The 18,892-nt window shown below is 44.4% G+C and overlaps 1 protein-coding gene across 5 annotated transcripts; it reads right to left on the reverse strand.

The window, feature by feature from the left end:
- Window positions 1-3,311: 3,311 nt before the first annotated feature.
- SMARCE1 (SWI/SNF related BAF chromatin remodeling complex subunit E1) lies at window positions 3,312-18,892 on the reverse strand. Of its 5 annotated transcripts, none has more exons than XM_068996757.1 (11): window positions 18,826-18,890; window positions 18,011-18,061; window positions 17,464-17,507; window positions 14,460-14,564; window positions 12,131-12,211; window positions 10,899-11,030; window positions 9,206-9,377; window positions 7,403-7,575; window positions 6,282-6,383; window positions 5,563-5,773; window positions 3,312-4,867 (listed from the first exon to the last, which is right to left on the reverse strand). In XM_068996757.1, exons 2-11 carry the CDS (start codon window positions 18,015-18,017, stop codon window positions 4,656-4,658), a joined length of 1,239 nt encoding a protein of 412 aa, XP_068852858.1. In that variant the 5' UTR covers window positions 18,018-18,061; window positions 18,826-18,890; the 3' UTR covers window positions 3,312-4,655. The 5 variants fall into 5 exon arrangements, with proteins under 5 accessions (XP_068852858.1, XP_068852861.1, XP_068852860.1 ...); XM_068996760.1 differs by lacking the exon at window positions 18,826-18,890 and adding an exon at window positions 18,491-18,800; XM_068996759.1 differs by lacking the exon at window positions 18,826-18,890 and adding an exon at window positions 18,444-18,800.

Below are 18,892 nucleotides of genomic sequence, written 5' to 3' on the forward strand. Positions count from 1 at the left end.
TACTGTCACTCTTTCTGGTTTGGCTTTCCCCACCCTGAAACTGGTGCCAGAACTAAGATGGCTTTTTCTTGACTTTTCAACAGAATCGGGTGATAAAAGCAAATTGAAACTGGTTGTTGACAGAAATTACTGAATTCTGGAGTCAGAAGTGAAGCTTTTTTGGTGATTTATAAAAAATAAGACACCAGCCTGATACGCGCGAAACCACTTCAAAAAACCCCTCGAAGACTGTGGAAAAAGAAACGTCAAACTGAAAGAAGGGAACTGAGAGCACAAACAGCAAGACAGACCTGAAGCAGGATCTGGGCTTTCAGATTCGAGTGCCTGATCCCACTTGGGATCATCAGATCCCATTGGGAGAGGTTTGCCAGTCACTGTCAGCAACACTCTGCATACACAGGGGGGATTTCAAACCTAGGGATCCCTGGATTCAAAGTCTTGAACAGGTGTTGCAGCTCCTGGGAGGCACCAACAGTCTTGGCTGCAACACTCCAGGATGGAACTGGAACTTGCTGGGTGCCTGCCTGGGAGAACACATGGAATTCCAGCCCCTCTGACTGCCTGACATAATTGACCCCCCACTTCTGCAGTGCAGCACCCGCAGTTCATATCCAGGTGCCTGGAGAGCTCAAAGCTGCAGGTGAGTGACCTGTGAGCATCTCACCCTGATTTGGCAAACTGGTACAAATGCCTTACACTGTGAGTTGGTCCCACTGCATCTCACTCCGAGCAGCTCGGGGTGGGGGAAGCTGAAATTCACAGGCAGGAGTTGTGTCGTTTCAAGCCCTGAGCAGTCACACAGAGCATGAGCTGCCACAACTGCTGCTGGCTGGCGCTGACGATCCTGAACAAGAAAAACACTGCTCACGTTTGCAGCCAAGGGTAGGGCTGTGTGTCCTTCTCAGGGCAGGTTGATGGGGACTCCTGGTGGCAGCGCCTGGCTCCAGCTCACACACCTCTGCCAGCACACAACCTGCACCAGTTCCATCTCCAGTCGGCCATGAGGGGTGTTTTCCCCCAGTATTTCCTGTTGGGAACACTTGTCGGTTAAGTGGATAACAGGAGGTCACCCAGTAGCAAGGACAGCGCCGTTTTGGTGGCGGTGGCAGCATGGTGGGGGGGTTTGGATTGGTGGCTGATCAAATATGCTTTGAGTAGCTTTTGATGAATTGAGAAAAAAAATCCAAAATAGCTTTTTTAAAAAAATGGAACAGCAAAGCCTGCCTGGCTGGAGGTTCAGGGCAAAACCAGGGGGAAGAAATGGAGAGATAAACCATCCCTGGCTTCTTGGGATAGGGCAGGCACAGAGGCTGCACTTGGAGCTGGTGGGAAATGGAAAAGCACATCCTGGGATAGAGGAGGGACCTCGGCAAAGGCCTGAGAAGAGCCAGGGTCTGACCCTGCTCCCTGTGTGCTGCCCACCCACACCTCCCCTCCTCAGGACCCTCCTCAGGACCCTCCTCACCCCCAGTTTATCACCACACAAGTGTGGCTGTGGGCTCATCAGGGCCTCTGGACCTGCTCCCCCAAAGCACCTGGGGTTGGGGTTCAGGGTCTCTCTGGTCCTGCCCTGAGCTCTGTTGCTGCAGCACAAGGCTCTGAACAGGCTCTGGTTCCCTGACACACAGAGCTGTGCCAGCGTTCTCGTTTGCTTTGATATTTTATTCCTGTAAAGCTCCTTTAATCTGTTTTATTTCTGTCACCTGCATAATCCTGTCTGTGAGCAGTGTCTGCAGCTCGTTTGGCTCCAGGCAGAGCAACTTGGCAAGACTTGTCCAGGTGATACACAGGTGACTTTTTACCTTTTTTAAAAAAAACCCCCTTGTTTGTTCCTCCATAAGTTTTTTCTTCTCTGAAAGTTCAGCTGCTGTACAAACATGAGGCTTTTGTCTTTCTGGGAAGCCAAGCTCAGTCCTGTGTGTAGGTGAGGGGTTTGGAAGGGATTTGGGTGGATGAAGCTCTCTGAGGCCCGGGCTCTGGGTTCACTTTGCCTGGTGAATCATTTCTGAACAACCTCACAGGGTGCCTGGTTCTTATTTTAACATCTAAATCCCTTTCAAAACTTACCCTTTGGGCCTGCTTTGTGCTATGTACCCGTTACTCTGTACCAGCTTTGTAGGTTAGAAGGTTTTGAGGGTGATAAAATCTAATAATTACATTAATGCAAAAAAACGAAACCTCCAACAAACCCCCAAACCAACAAAAAACTTTAAGATCAGTTCTTTTTTTAAACCAGGCTTCTTAATAACTTTTACTGAGTGTGTTTTTGTGGTGAGATAAAAGCATATTTTTGACAACAACCCAACACAGACAAGAAGCTTCGCGTGCAGAGCAAACCAGCAGCAGCACCATGGTGATGTCAGAGGTCACAACGCCTGAGTCACACTCGAAAACCCCTGGTTTTTCATGAAGAGAAAAACAAACCAAAGAAAACAACTCCCTCGCACGATGCAAGGCTTGGATTTGCCTCTTTGCTTCAGTCCCCTGGGGGTGTGAGGAACTGCCAGCTCTCTGCACCCCATGAGGGGATGGCTGCACCCCAGATCTCCAGCCTGCACCCACCGCCTGCCAAAGAGGGCACCCAGGAAGCAGAGCAGCTCCAGCGAGACCAGCAGCAAAGCATGAGGGCTCTTCCTTGTGGGAGAAAGGGTTCCTGGCCCTGCTGGGGACCTGCAGGTGGGCACAGGGTCCATCAAGAACATCCCACTGAGGACCTGTAGGAGGGCATGGCGCCCATCAGGAGCTCCAGGTTGCTCTGAGGAAGGGCTGCTGCAGGAGCCAGGTTTCTCCTGAGGCCAGTCCCTCTCCTGTGCTGGGTCCCTGATGCTCCTGTCCCTTGTGGGCACCTCTGCCAGGCACCACGGAGCTGGTCAGTGCTCCAACGCTGCCCACAGGCATTCGTTCAGGTTCTCATGTGCTTGGACAAGTTATTTCATCTGTGAAGACGACACCTACTCCCTCAGGTACACACCCTGAGCTGCACACACCCGTCTTTGCCAATAATTAGTTATTTACATTCACCCTGAGAATCTGGAGCAGATGAAAAGCACCCCCAGCCTACAGAACCCAGGGCTGCTGCAGATAAAAGCTCTTGCACAACAAGGGTTTGCAGCACCTCAGGTGTGGAGCCTCACCTGGGCCCTGTGGGGTGGGGGCAGGGAGGGGGGGGCTCCAGTCCAGCCAGCAGCTGGTACCGTGTAAGAAAACAAATCCTGTGTGTTTATTTTCCTCTGGCTTGAGGTAGAGAACAGCTGATGAAAGCTCTGAACCAAACAATGGCATTACCTTAGAAGACAAGAAGAAGACCACTGTGAGTTTAAAAAAAACCAAACATGTTGGATTTTATTATTTTTAGACCATTAAAAAAAAAAGGATTTAAAAAACACCACCTGATAGACCCACTGCTCTGCAAAAACACATTAGTTCATTGAAACATCATGTATTCTCTCAGTTGTAAATCCAAGAAGTGGCCCGTGGCTGTTGCTGCAATTCAGTTTATTTTTTTTTTTTTTAGGGCTTTTGCTTATATAGGGCAAACTGTGGCCTTTTCAGTACATTTGTAGAGTCCCCAGAGGTTCTGAAAGCTCATGACAAGCGAAACTACTATTTTTTACCATTTGTGCCATATCAGTGTCTGTCTGCTCAGAGAACATGTGCGTGTTTAAACGCTTTCCTGCTCTCTTCTGTGCCAAGTCTCTGGCTGAGGCCACACCAGGGTCTCTTGGTAGCAAATAAAGGAGTTAATTGGTAAAGAAAAGCAAAGGCTTGTTGAACAGAATCCTGCACCACAGAAAAAAATCCCTCAAGATGTGTCATTTCCTGCAAGACTACACTGAGCTCTTTGGAACTGGATCTCCTGACATGCCACACACAGAGCATGAGCAAGTTTCCATCACTGCAGAGCAGCTACTCTAGAAAAACAAGTTATACCAAAAATCCCTAAACCCCAGACTTTCAGCCTCACTCTGGAGCTGCTCCTGAGGACTGAGAGCTTTCTTTAAAAGGACAGACTGGGGCATCTACAGCAGAACTTGCTCTTGCTGGCATGGAATGCAGCAGTGGTGGGACACGGGGGACTTTTGGGGTTGTTAGGTAAGGAGAGGCTCCAGGTGACACCCTGGGCAGGCATCAGGTCTTCGCTCCATGCTGAGATCAGCTCTGAATGCCTCAGCCACATTCCAACCTCTCCAGAAATCCAGTGCCACTGCCAGGAGCAGGTCCCTCAAGCAGTCAGGCCAAGACTGCAGCACAGGCGAGACACCTGCACCTCACTGCTGCCACAAAGGGGCTGGAAGAGCCTTTGGGGAAAACTGCCACTGTGTCCATGGCACCAGAAGAAAGGGAGAAGGCCTGATTTCTCATACAGAAACCAAAAGCAGTGGTGTCTTTCTAGGGAAGAATTCCAAGTGATATAAGCACCTCTCCACACTGTAACAGCCGAGTTTAGATACATGAGGTTCCTTTTCTGCCTGCTGCAGGACACCCTGTGCCTCTACAGGCCCCTTTCACATTGCTACGCTGATAACCTGACACGTCATTAAGCCCCAGTATCCTCTGGAGACGAGTGACAGAGGCAGGGAAGGTACAACAGCCGCAGAGCACGTTCTGAAATCAAACAGTACTTCATTACAGAGACACAGGGACTGAGTCAGTGATTATTCTTTCTTGTCGCCCTCCTCAGCGATGGGGTCTGCGGGCGGCTCCTCCACGGTCGCGCTGTTGCTCTCTGAGCCGGTGTTGCTGTCGCTGGTTCCCTCCTCGGCCGTGCTGTCCACCCCTTCCTGCCCACTCTCCTTGTCCTCTGGGGTGGAGGTTCCTTCTTCACCGTTCTGCTGGTTCTCCGTGCTCTCTTCCGGGTGAGGCTCTTCTGGAATAACATATTTCTCAGTGTCATTTACATGCCAATATTTATTTAGATTGTGCAATTAGGATTTAGGAAGAAACAGAAAGTGTAATAAATCTGAGTATTCCATAGCAGTTACTTCTGTCATTTAGAACGTGCAGGGACAGGCATCTCAATGCTGAGGATGCATGTGGTCTTGCCACAGCATCCTGATGTCAGCCACAGCTGCCTGCCCTCAGGATTCCAGCCATAAGAAAGCCATGTGCCTTGTTAAAGCAGAAGCACTGGAACTCAAACTCCTTGATCCCTCTTTCCTAACGCTCCTGCTGTTGCAGCAGTGACACAGAGACTCCTGAATCCAGCAGCATTTCTTACTGCTGCTGTTCTGAGCGCAAAGCAGCTGGAAAATCTGCCTGACAGCAGCATAGGAAACAGTGCTGTTGCATCATCCTGGCTGGACACACACACTGGGACAAGGAAACACTCACAGTTAACTGAAGTCTAACTTTGGGTTTAGAATTTTTTTCCCCTGGGTACATCACACACAAAGCATGACATGGGGCTCTGTGGGATCTTGTCCTCTCCCCTTTTAAAAATGAGTAATTTAATGAGAAGAAAGCAAACGCCTGTGTTCACCAAGATGCAGTGAATGGTTCTCCTCAGAGACGCTTTAATACTGATCCTTGGAGATTCTGCAGCAGATGTTCAGATGCAGTTACCTGTCTCCATTGGAGTGCTCTCCTCTTCCTTCTTCTCCTCCCCCTTGCTGGCTGCCTGCTCCTCCTCAGCTGCCAGGCTGTTCTGACTGCGCTCAGCTTGTTCAGCTGCTTCCTTTTCCCTTTCCTCCTGTCTCTTGCGAGCCTGCTCCTCAGCTTGAGCAATTTCAGCTGCAATTTTTTCCATATCCACTTCCACTTTCAAACTGCACAACTAGCAATTACAAACAAAACAAAACAAAACAAAGGAAAGCTCTTTAGCTCTTTTACTACTTCAGTTACCCTGAGAAATAAACCATCGGTAAACCCCAATGACGAGTTCATTATTTCTAAATGCAGCACAGTCCTTTTGATTTTACAAAGTTTATATTAAAAGTAACTAGAGAGGGAGATACAGGCATATTACAAAAAAAAAGGGGAGAGGGAATAAATAAACAACACAGAACTTGTTATTTGAATGCAGCCAAGGAGAGCAGTGTGACCTCCACAGTAGCTTCAGACCACCTTCCTCCAGCTGCTGTGAGTGAACTCACCCAGCCCAGCTTGGAGGCACTCCAATGTCCCCACTAAAGGTCACAGAGGGAGCAGGAAATCATCCTGCTCTTTGTACCACCCACACCAGGGCACTGCCCCAGCAGCTGGGCAATTGCTCAGAACTGAACAGAGAACTGAAGCACTTGTGGAACCAGCAGCTTCCTCTAAGTGAGAAAAATGAGTTGTACCCTTTTAAGCTCGTTGTTGAAAGATTCTGTGCTTTCCAAAAACTTCCTCTTCTTTTCCTGGTGACGCTCCTCAATTTGCAGCAGCTCAGCTTCGAGTTTACGCTGGAAGTGAAACAAACAGCAAGAACCTCACTGTGCAGCCACCTGGGAGCTGGGCAAAGATACAGCTACGCATACAAATTTTCATATGGGTTTATTTTTAAATATTGGCCTAACATGTAAACATCCTTCTGCCTGCCTCTGATACCCACTAGCTCAGAAGTTCATACTGAAAAGTAGGAACAGTAAATGGGTCTGTGCAGCAGTTCAAGCATATTGTAAATGAAACACTGTGTACCTGAGGTGAAGCTTCCAGCATGAAATCTGCACATTTTCTTTCCTATTCTGCACCCCCCAGGTCTGTACATACATATCCCCACAGGTCTGTATATACACAGCTTGCAGGTATAGACACACCCTCCACATCAATTAACAAAGACCACAATTTGCAGGAAAAAAGGACAACCACCCCCTCCACCCTCCAAAATCTTCTAATTAAAAAACCCCCAACAAATCTCTACCTAATTCTGGTCTCGCTTCAACCACACACACATTGACCATGCTGAAAGGGTTCTTTTGGTAACATGAGTGTTTGGAAAACACAGGCATATGACCAAAGCTAGGTAAAATGTGCAGGTGTGACTTCACCGTATGTTTTGTATGAATTTAACTTTCAGTGAAAAATGTTAGAATAGGGACAATTTACTGAAAAAAAGAGAAAGAATCATTACAAATAAGATGAGTGGTCAGGTACCTGAAATCACAACCCTACCAGTACCTATTAACCAGCAGACTGACACTGCATACAGAGGGTTGTGTGTAATAATGAAGAACTATGGAACTCACACTTAGGATATCCCAAAGAATAGAACAGAGCTTAACATGATCCTCTGAAACAAAACTGCACTGAAGGTGAAGTCTCACCTTCTGCAGCTCCCAAGAAATCCCAGGGATCAGCTCTTGGAGCACACAGAACACTGACACCCAGCAAGAACAGTCATGTAGGTGATCAAATGATCTGAGACTTGGAGTCCAGCCCAACACCACCGTGTTTTAGCTGCATCCGCATCCTTTCTCTTTACCTGATGAACCATTAAAGACTGAACCTGGCGTTTCAGGACTTGCATTCTGGCCGTGGTGACCACGGAGCGGACGTCGGGCACCACGCTCTCGCTCAGGATCTCACTGATGAGCCGGTGGTTCCTCTGGAACCGAGCTGTGGCCGTGTGCTTCATGGAAAACCCATCATCATAATCTGGAACAGGAGTTTAAGGGGTAACTGCTTTGATTCCACAAAATGAGTGTCAAGTCTAACGACACCATATCCACATCACCACTCACCAAAAACAAAATATGAGCCCTAACACCAGTAGCTGTCACATCACAAAGTTCACAGTAACAAACACAGAGCATCAGGGAATCAGAAAAGGAGACAAAGTGTGGCCAGGGCAGCATTTACCTAGCACAGCTCTAATGGCTGATTTCACATGCTTTTCCCACAGCTGTAACTGGGACTGACCTAGTTATTCACTCTGTTGCCTTCCACATTTCCACAGTAAGAGGAACTATTAATACACCAAATAGAAGACCCATTCCTGATTAATCATGTTTCCAGAACAAAATGCCAGCAGGACAGTGACTCCTCTATAAATAACCTTTGTAGCACAGATCAAAACCACTTATTTTTTTGAAATACTGAGGACTGAAAGCATGAAGCAGTGAGACATGTTTACTCATCACTGAAAATTCATAGGCATGTATTAAAAGTATTCGATTATTTATTAGTAAGTGCATCTCTCTAAAGAGAAACCAGTTCAGCAACAAGTATGAATTATCTCCCAGAATGATGCCATGTAGAAAAGTCTAGAAGTGTAATTTGTTTTACATTAAGTATTCCCACTGGAGATGACTATCCCAACTATTCACAGAAATCTTAAGAAGCTGAACATCATGCCAGCAGACACTACCAAAGAAGAGAACTAGTAATGAATGTTTCTTTATTTCGAAGTGTTATATTCAGTTTCTCATGGGGGTATCTGAATAAACAAAGCAAAAAAGAGGTAACGGCTGGTTCTGCCTGAGTCTACTTGGCTTAGGTAGCACAGAACAGAATCTCAAGTCCCCAGGTTCCAACTATTCCAACATGAAATGTATTTACATAAATGTTGCAATTACCTCACACGGGGGAAAGTGCCGTTTGCCATGAGCTTTATCTCAGGGGTGTGCTTTAACAAGGGGGAAGGAAAAAAAAGGGTGTAACTGAGTACATTTTTCACCCTCAGGTTTCAACAAGTATTTGGTGATGAATTTAAAAGCAGCCATGAGGTGTGTGAGGCTGACTTTTCCCACTGGGTGGGGTGCATTTCCTCGCAGTCAAATAAACTTTCAGAATTTTCTCATCAACTTGTCAGCAGCAAGGGTACCTCACTCCCTACACAATCTCAAATGACAGTTGCTGAACACATTCAAAGTTCAGGTGCTCTTAATCACTCCAGAACTCAGCCTGTCGGATTTACGCACTTCTGGTAATAAAGCACAACATTCCATCCAAGCCAGATTAAATCAGGCATCTAAGCCTTTTCTAAAGCATATGCTAAAGCCATTACGGAGCTGTAAGCAGACTGATTTGGTTTGAACTATTAAGCATTACTTCACACTTAATCAAGATGGATTGGAATAACTTTTGCCACAGGTGCCACCTTACTTTTGGGAACAAAGTCAGCTGTATGGAATAAAATGTGATAACGAAAATTGGCATTAAAGCACCAAAGCAGAAACGAAGCCATGTGAAGTGCTGCCTGAGGTACACACGGGTGGTTTTCTGTATCTCCATGGCCGATCCTGCCAGGAAGGTGTCCCACTGGGAGTGCACACACACTCCTTACCATCAGGATCCTCTGCGGGCTGGATGCTCATGTAGGGCTCCCCCTTCTCCATGCGCGACTGCCGCTGCCGGCTCTCCTCTTCCAGCGCTGCCTCGGCGCGGCTCTTGGCGTTGATGTAGGCCAGGTAGGCAGGGGAGTTGTGGTAGGCCTTCATGGACTCGTTGTACTCGATCTGAAAGGTGACCAACACGGTTTGATTGCACCACTGGGTGATTCCCGCCTCGCCACAACTGTGCTGTGTAACTCACAGTGCGGTTACACAGATAAAGCTGCTCTGAATTGTCTGGCTGAGAGACAAATGACCAGATTCTCTCAGTCTTTCTTTTTTACAAATTAGGACTTCTTCTATAGTCGTTCGTGTTTTAAAAACACAGCTGGTCTTTTAGGTCCTTTTCAGTTTTACTACCTGGAAGTCTTATGATAGCTTTGTTTTCTGAGATTTCAAATTCACACACCTCAGAACATTTATGATTAAGTTCTGGTAAGATGAAATTAGCACACAAAATATTCTCAGTAATTCTCTGGAGTTCTAACTAAATCTGTGATTCTGATTTCTTCTCTTTCCTTATGCCAGTATGTCATGAACCACTTTTCAAAATCACTTAAGATTTGTCCGTTCTTTGACCCATCCCCGCACTGGGATGGCACAGAAAGCTGCAGCCAGGCTCCTGTCTCCTTCTGGCAGCAGGACAGCAGCACTATTTTCACATTCTTTCAAATTACCTCTTCCCTTTGATTTGCTTTCTTTAATCTCACTTTTAAGATTTTGTACAGTGATTTGAGATATTTCCAATGAAAAATAGTTACAATCTATGATACTGTTAAAGGTACCTAAAACTCTTGTTTATGATCAGGACCAGAATCCTTCTGCCTTGGCACTGCACAAATAGAAACCAGCTGGCCCCTGCCCCAAGGAGCTTACAATCTAAACATCATTACCAAGGTAAAAATAGAATTCCTGGATTTTTTTTTTCTCAGCTAAGAGCACCCAGCTTTGCAGTACTTCTCTATTGCCTTGGAATAAAACCAGCTGAGATTTGACGAGGTATCCACAGCCTCAGGTGCCTGCCAGGTGTAAGCACAACACATCAGCTGGACAATTCTCCCTTGGTACCTGAGAATCACAAGAACAGTCTCGTACAGGTGCTCAACACTTACCAACCTAGACACGAGGTAGCTGTCATCTCTTGTCATTAAGATCAATAAAACCGAAACAAAAGCACAAAAAAACCCTACAAGTTGTAGCATTTTCTATTAAGAAACAAAACACTAATGCCACAGCGTGGAGTTCCACCAGGAAAACCAAACCCCACGTGACTGGAAGTCTCTTAAGAACACGTTCATGACAACAGCAGTAGTTGCAGAGCACCAGTTTTGAAAGAGGATTTTGGTGTTGAGACAATCTTTTCAATACTGATGTTGTACAATCAAATCCATTCATTAAACAGTTAAAATCGACACTCAATTATAAATACTTCATTTTGAATTAGGTCTAAAAACTGACCAGTCACAGTTGATGCACAGTTATTTAAAAAAATCTAAGAGATGTGTCAGGACAAACTTCCATTTAAGTTACATACAGGGCTCTCGTGAATGCCTCAAACACCCCTGCATGGGGAAGATGAATTTTTCTTCTCAGACCAGTTCCTAGAAGAATCAGCTGTAATAAACATCCCAGATTTCTTCCATTTACCTTTTCAGCTTCATATTCATTCAAATACTCTTGCTTCTCTTCATCAGTGAGATCTCGCCACATTCCTCCAATAATCTTGCCAATTTCCCATAACTTCAAATCAGGATTGGACGCCTTCACTTGGTCCCAGACCTTAACAGAAACAGCTGGAGCTTTACTAATGATATCTAAATACTTCCAAATTAAACATTTTATATTGTCATCTCAGTGTTCTTTCTGGAATCACCATGAAAAACAGGATAAAGTTAGGAATGAGTCTGGCTAAACTATCTGGACTATTTTCTGGGGCAGGAAGTCAGTAGGAAGCCAGCTACTGAACCAGGCAATTGCTGAGTGGCTTTGGTCTCATGGGAATATTGCCTTTAACCCTCTCAATTCTCTTCTTAAATGCACATCGCTGCATCTCGGGGAGAAAATGCTACTGAGTAAACACATCCAGCAGTAGATTATGACAAAGAGACTGAGCTTTTCAGATCAGAATGTAACATTTCACAATATTTCAGTCTTGCTGATCAATCTGAGTTCCAACAAGTTCTGACTCCACCAAAAAGGTTTCTAACTTTATAGGGAAAAAAAAAAGGAGAGCTGCCAGTGTAATTTCTTGCTGCGCCACTTGACTTTTTTTTTTGTGTGTGTGTTGATGTTTTTTGGCCTAAGACAGACATGCTGGTAAAGATACTTTACCAGAAGTGGAAGAAATTCCTTCTGGCTCACCTGCTTCAGCCAGGCTGCCATGCCCTCCCCATGCCCCATCAGATTCCAGACTCCACAAGAGTCTCTCTCCTACTTTCTGTCAAACAGTTCACAGAATAGCGAAGCGAACGTTGCCACAGGCTAGGGTGGTGAAGGAGAACATGCAAAGTCCACTCATTGCTACTCTTCAGTCCAGCTACAGCACTGCACCAAGCCCAGAAAACGCAAGGAATACTTCCTTTATATAAAAAAGTTCTGTCAGTAAGTCACAGGAACTTCTGAATGTGGCGGGGTGGATCCTTGTCAGCAGACAGTGGTAGGAATTAGCATTTTAGCAATTTTCCCCCCAGAAATTGGCAACTGTGTGACCAGACTACTTCTGCCTTTGTTCTGCAGGGCAGACTCTGTACTTTACATCCCCTTAAGAGAGCGCAGGCTGTTAGGAGTCAACGTTTAGAAGCTGAAACTAAGATCATAGCAATTAATTGTTAGCACAAACGAACACTGACTTTATTACTGATGGACACTGTAATACCCACCTTCCGGCTGTACCTCATGTAGGGCATCAGGGGCTTGTCTGGGGGTTTGGGGGGCTTTGGAATGGTAATACCAGAGGAAGCCTATAAAAGAACCGGATAAATCCATTTGTTAATGGGGTCGCTGGACACGCACTAGTTTTGGAAAACACTCATTCTTGTGCATTCATACACCCCCACCAAGAGAAACAAGCAACATCACCAAAAAAATTACCCAGTCTGTAAGTGAACAAGCACTAGCTAGAGCTGGTCCTCACAGGAATAATTTCCAATGTAAGTTTGTCCTTTTATCTGTAAGTTTACAGAGCAGTAACTAGATAAATCCTTAAAAGGGCTCCATGTTCTTAAAACTGAACTACACAGCTTAGGAACTGACATGGAAACACCAATCCCAGCTGGTTGTTTTTTCTCACTTCTGATGACTAATTTATTTCATCTGTTTTGACAAATTTAATGTGGCTACTGTACAGGTGAAAAAAGATATGAAGAAAGTTTTAAACCATTAAGTTAGAGACATTATCAAATAATGTTAACAATTACTTGTCTGCAAAGTTTGTCAGTGGTAATTTGGAGCCAATTAACAGACTCTTTATGAAAAGAAAACAACCCTATGCAGCTAAAAAGTAAATATATGCTCTAGTTGTAGCCAAGCTGTAATGAATTGTCCCAAGTAAGCCTGGAACATGCTCCTGTGCTCTGTCTTCCTTTGGCTTTACGCTGCCAGACACAGTGCTGGCACCACACAAAAGGCCACTGAGCTCTAATGCTGCTGCTGGAAAGCTGCTGCCTCCCCTCATGTTCTCTCAACCCACAAAACACCTGACCAGGGTTTGTTCCTAAAACAGTGCAATGACATCACAGCTCCTTGTCAACTGCAGGGTCTGAAACCGTCCACTCTTCCAGCACTTCCACATGCCAGGAGTTCTATTAAGTGTGAGTATTTACATGAAAATATAAAGCAAGTTCAAGATCTTTCAGGGCTGTGGCCTGCAGATCAATAGTTGGGTGTAGCCCAGAAGGCTCACATTAAATACTCAGTTTTCCTCCTGATAGTTTTTTCTGCTGAATTTATGGAGCTCTATGAACAATGCATACAGAACTGTGTATAAATAATGTGCATGAGGTATATGCATTACCAAAATGTATACATAGATACACATACAGATGGGTTGGAAAAACATTAACGGAAACTGTTTAATGCTTTTAAATTAAGAGGGATTTAAAGACACCATCCATATACTGGGATATGCATGGCAGAGCAGGCTGTGTATGCTTGTGACATATAGAAACAATGAAGTTCTCAGACAAAACCTGACAGTCTTGTATAAGGAAAGTATCCATTCAGACAGTCAATTCCAGCTTGTAGGGGAAGGTCCTTTCTGTAAATGCTTTAAGATACTGGATGAACTTCATATATGAAGTTTGAAAGGTTTAAATGAGAGGCATAAAAAGAGTTCACTTCTTTAAAAGCACCATGTATTTGGTCCTTGAGAAATCTTTGTATCACCTTCCAAACTGATCAGAATTTTTGAGGTACAAAGTTTTACATGGAAAAACCTTAAAGTTGTGAGATATTTAAGAAAATAGCAGGGATTTACTCTATTTCTGTTGTGTTATGAAAGTGTTACATTTCCACTGCCTATTTTTGTTTCCTAACTGCATACAATGCTCAGGACTTGATTCATATTTGAAAGAAGCTGTCACCTACCTCATCACTTGTCTCTATCTCACTTTGTTTACACCATGAAAAATGAATGTAACATCCATTTCCCACACAATGACATATATACGAGCTGAAAGGATTCTATTTTGTTATCATCATCACACTTTTGTTGAAAAAATAATGACTGAACTTGGGACTGTGCAGTTATTACCAGACTACGACCAGAAAGAAAAATAAAGGCCAGTACCTCTCACATGGCTCAACAGGATGATGAAACGACTATCAACGATCTCCAGTTTGCAAAATGTTCTTCCTTATTTTTGTGCCAATCAGCAAAAAGAGCAGCTCCCTCCCTCCAAGAATTCATACCCAGCTACAGAACTTTTTCCTATGCATGCAGTGGTCACTGAAGACCACAAAGTGTCTTTCTGGACGTCTGCATCATATACCATTACCAGTTTTCCCTGCTGAGTAAAAGCCCATTTTCCTACAAAAGGTTTCAGAGTGAAGGGGAAGGGGGGGAGGGTGAGGAGTAAGAATCCGAAGTTGGTTTTGGTTTTTTTTTTATAAAGAAGTGGTAGCAGCCAAGACTCCGAAGAACCTAACCCTAAAGCCATTTCTGGTCAGTTCCTGGTGTTTGCCGGAGGATGTAATAGTTGATTCTCCTACCGTGACCCGGCTGTTGGTGCCCGGGTTCCCTCCCAGCCTGTAGTTGTTGTAGGCCAGATGGCTGTATGGATTGTATCCCACAAACCCTGGGGTGCTGGGCATTTGCTGATGGAAACAAATGAGACAAAAACACGAATGAGAAATGAGCTCAAACGAGGAAAACACAGAAATGAAAATGAACTGCAATATGGCATGCAAAAGCAACCAGAATTCAAACAAGCAATGAGGTGTAGCAGTTGGTGTCTTCCCAACACACACAACTTACTCCAGTATAAACCTAGTAAGGAAACAGGACTTTTAAGTAAATGTGTCACTACAAATTTGTCTGAAACTGGTGATTTTATTTCTATTAAATGTGTAACTAATTTAAACAAGTATTCTGTAAATTCAGCTCATGGCTAATAAAGTTTTCCAACATAAGCCACCAAGGAATTCAGAAGACTCTTGTCCCCAAAGAGTGAAAGTTACAGGGCAGCACAGCACCCGGTGGTGGGGCAGAAATCCCCAGTATCCACATTCATTACACCAATGAAAATCCCTGCCTGCTTTTCTTCCCAGCATTCTGCCTTCCCAACAAATGGGGCCAGGGGAGGAAATCTCTCAAAGCACCATTTGTGCTCCACTGCCAGTGGCTGAAGACAATTTCCAGAGACATCCCTCTGTTATAAAGCAGGCTGTAGACTGACAGAGCTGAGGGACTCTACATCTGCAGTAAAACCTGTAAATTAAAAACTTTAAACTAGTTTGAACAGATCACCACATCCAAAACAATTCAGAAGTTAATCAATACATCTTCATTCATGAAAGTGGATTGATTTGTTCTCATCTCAGTCACACAGAAAAAAACCTCATTTCTCTACATTCCCTTTTCACTTATCTATGGACACTTAGGTTTTACCAGGTTCCCTGTACTCCCCTTCTCAAATACATTTCTTTTTCCCGTTATCCCCCCTTTACCAATCGGATTTTGTTGGAAAAACAGATCAACTATTTAATGGTAATTGTGATTAAGTCCTGACTGGTGGTTCTATGATTCCATTAAGATTCACAAGAGCCTGGAGTGTTTCTGGACATTTTAGGTGTCATTCCCCCAGTGTCCCACTCTCCAGCAGCCCTAATAAACACTTCAAGAGTCCTTCACAGAGATTTGCTGACTGGACCTGTTCCAGATTACAGTTATAAAAATTTGACAAACAGGTTCAGGACTCTTAAGAACCAAAGTATGACACATACGAACACTGAACAGAAGTGTCCTAGGAGCTGACTACAGCAACTATGAAGGTTTCAGGTCAATGCAGACACACTGCAGGAGTTTATTTCTAAATATACAAGTGCAGAGGAAAATTATCCTTTAACAATCAGTCTTCAATACAGATTTTATTGCCAAGCTTTTTAACTCAGTCACAGCAGCTGATGTGCTCATCTGTATGCCTGGGCTCATGACATACACATTCACTACTTCATAAGACACTTCACACTGTTTTACTACAGTTTTTCATATTACCATAACAACAGGTTTTGAATATGTTGAACTACACCTCTTCAATAAAACCAGGTGACAATTGTAATCTCCGTCTGCTTAATTCTTTATTTCTGCAAGACAGGATTTAAACGTTACCAGGGAACTACCTTGTATCACATGGAGAATTTTTATTTCATCTACATTACTGCAGTTATGAGAATTACTGGGATTTTGTTGACTGCAGCACCTGGAACTGGCTGTGGAAGAACAAGCAAGGTTATTTGGCTACTTTGTGACTTGCATTAACAGAGCACAGACCAACACCTGAAGAACTGTATAAAATATAATACAAAATAAAAGAAAAGATGCTTGTAAGACAGGCAGTGCACATCACTGGTTGCAGTTCTGACATGTGCTTCATGTATCCTTCTGAAGGACTGCACCACCACATCAACATAAACCATTAAAAAACTGTATCCATGCTACATCCCAAAGGAATCACACGTGTATGCACAGCTCTCGATGCAGGAATCCAGTGGTCAGAGTGGATCCATCATGCTCCTTCTAACACTGCCACAGGTCTATTTCGCTGTGTGCAAAATGAAAACTCTGAGCAAACTACACAATCAAGTTTTATTTATGTAAACTTACAAAAATGTAACTTGTATTTATGCATTATATAATTTTCAAGCCTTCTCCTGTAAAGTATGGCACAATAAATTTGAAGGATCACATTCCTTCTAACTCCCACCCTGCAGAGATCAGAGACATACTACTGGGTAACAGTTTTCCAATTTACTTTGGTAAAAAAATTCATTATACCATCTTTGCTCATTCTTCTGTACAAAGGATTTGTCCTGAAATCCAAACTATTCAGAAATGTGACCAAAGAGGTGCATTTGCTTTGGAACAGTTCTCTGCCCACAGCACACTGTTACTGCAGCACCTTTGTACATCCAGGAATGTCACTGGACAGGATTCAAAGCTCCTGTTCATGTTTTCCTCAGTGTCATGCCACACCACTTTACTAGAAAGTAAAATATTTCCCAGGCCCTAGACTCCAAAATACCAGTGATTTCAAGGAATGCAAGACTGGCATCAGGAGAGTTTCAGTGTTGTGAGCCAATGTAACAGGATGTTTCATAATCCTACGTTCCACTGAAAAGCAGCTCAGTACAACAGGAATGTGGAAAAACGCAATGTCTGCCCGTGATTTGGGCACAGGCTGAGTAGGATGTTTTACAATCAAATATATCAGTTGCTTCTTAACTATTCCAGTACTGCTGCAACCCACTGTAAGTCGAGACGAGCGACTGCTCACAGAAAATTCAGTGCTTGCAAGATCGCAGCCTTGAAGGCAAAACAAATTTATTCAGCTTTTCTTTCCCAAACTTCTCAAAAAAGAATGATATTAATTTAAACAATTCGTATCACACTAATTAGTATCGTGTTTCCCATACAGGAAGGTGATGCAACTCCATAATTACTTTTCTGGGAGGTTACTAAAGGCTCTGTGTTAATGAGAAAAATCGCTATACTTACGGTTGCAGGAGCTGGGGTAGGAGGTGGGGCATAGGATGGCCTTTCTGTTAAGATAGAAATGTAAGCACATTTTTTTTTCTTGAAAAACTGAACGAATTCTTAAGGCATCTGCTGTGAACAACATTTTTAAAGGAATTTATAAAAACAAACAAATTCTACTGTGAAAAGACTTTATGTTTTGCCATTGAAGAGCAAAAAGCAACACAAGCGAAAGAAAAATTGAAGCCCCCCCCATTGTTCTAATCCCTTATTCAAGCAGAAAACTGGAGAATATGAAATTCATTAATATGCACACCAATTACATGGAGGGAAAGCATAAATGCAGTCAAACAGGATTTAGAAGCTGTGATATCTGGATTTCCTACAAGAACAATATGCTAGGAATCAGCCACAGCAGGATGTAAGGCCAAGAGTTGTCACTGCACTTCCTACAATTTCTTTTAATGCCAGGAATAAGGGCATTATCTCACAAACAAGTTCTGCAGAACCAGATCTTTAAAACATCAAGTTAAACAAAAAAAAAAACCTTTAAAAAAAAAAAACTTACTTGACATTTTGATAGTCAAATTTTCAGCCACCTGACATTATATTTGTACTTCTGCAAGACAAAAGAAGATCACGCTAGTAAATGTTGAGCCTTTGCCCCCCTCCCCCCCCCCCAAACTTTGAAGCTTCAATTGTTATCGATACCAGTGATCATCAAAGTTTGTCAGTTTTGGAATACAGACAAAAGAATTTTCAGAAACCAAGGTGTTATCTCTTTGCAAAACGAATGGACTTTCCAAGGAACCTGGCCTTAAATAGCTGTGCAAGAGCACACAGGTTTAGGTCACTTGCATATTGAAGGATCTAAGTAAATGTATTTTGCCCCTTACGGAATAAAAAGAACACAGCCCATTATTTTACACTCACTGTTTCAGAAATCTGGTATGCATACATAAATGACCAAATGATGTGTCTCTCCTTTACAGGGTACATACAACAATCACCGAGCCCGGCAGCTGCGGTCTCACAGGCAATGCTTAACCTTTTAGCACCAAACCCAGGAGTGCGTCAAACAACGCTGTAACGAAGTGTTTTTTCGGCCTTTCTCTTCAAATAACGCCACGGCGGCTGCAACCCCCTTTAGAATCCCTACTAACGACGTGCTCCGGGGCTCGCACACGGGACTGGCTCGGGGAGATCGAGCGGAGCCTGAGCGGGCCCAAGGCGGCCACCGGGGCGGGCGGGGGGAGGAGGTCCCTCGGCCCCAGCGCTCCCTCCCCGGGCCCGAGGGCCCTCCCGAGCCCCGCAGCGCTCGCGGTGCAGGACCGGGGCCGTCCCGAGCCCCCCGGTCAGACCCGCCGAGCCCCTCACACTCACCCGCTCGGCGCGGCCGCGCTCCCTTTGTTCCCACGGGCCGGGGCGGCGGCGCGGGCGCCTGCGCACT

The sequence above is a fragment of the Aphelocoma coerulescens genome, chromosome 27 (genome assembly GCF_041296385.1).
Source record: "Aphelocoma coerulescens isolate FSJ_1873_10779 chromosome 27, UR_Acoe_1.0, whole genome shotgun sequence".
Lineage (NCBI taxonomy): Eukaryota > Metazoa > Chordata > Aves > Passeriformes > Corvidae > Aphelocoma > Aphelocoma coerulescens.

What these genes read in the sequence shown, in the direction of transcription:
- SMARCE1 (XM_068996757.1), bottom strand. An exon ending in GCACCAACAGCCGGGTCACG is followed by an intron (nt 12,212 to 14,459) that starts GTAGGAGAATCA and finishes GTTCTTTTATAG; the next exon opens with GCTTCCTCTGGTATTACCAT. An exon ending in TCAACAACGAGCTTAAAAGG is followed by an intron (nt 5,774 to 6,281) that starts GTACAACTCATT and finishes TGTAATTGCTAG; the next exon opens with TTGTGCAGTTTGAAAGTGGA.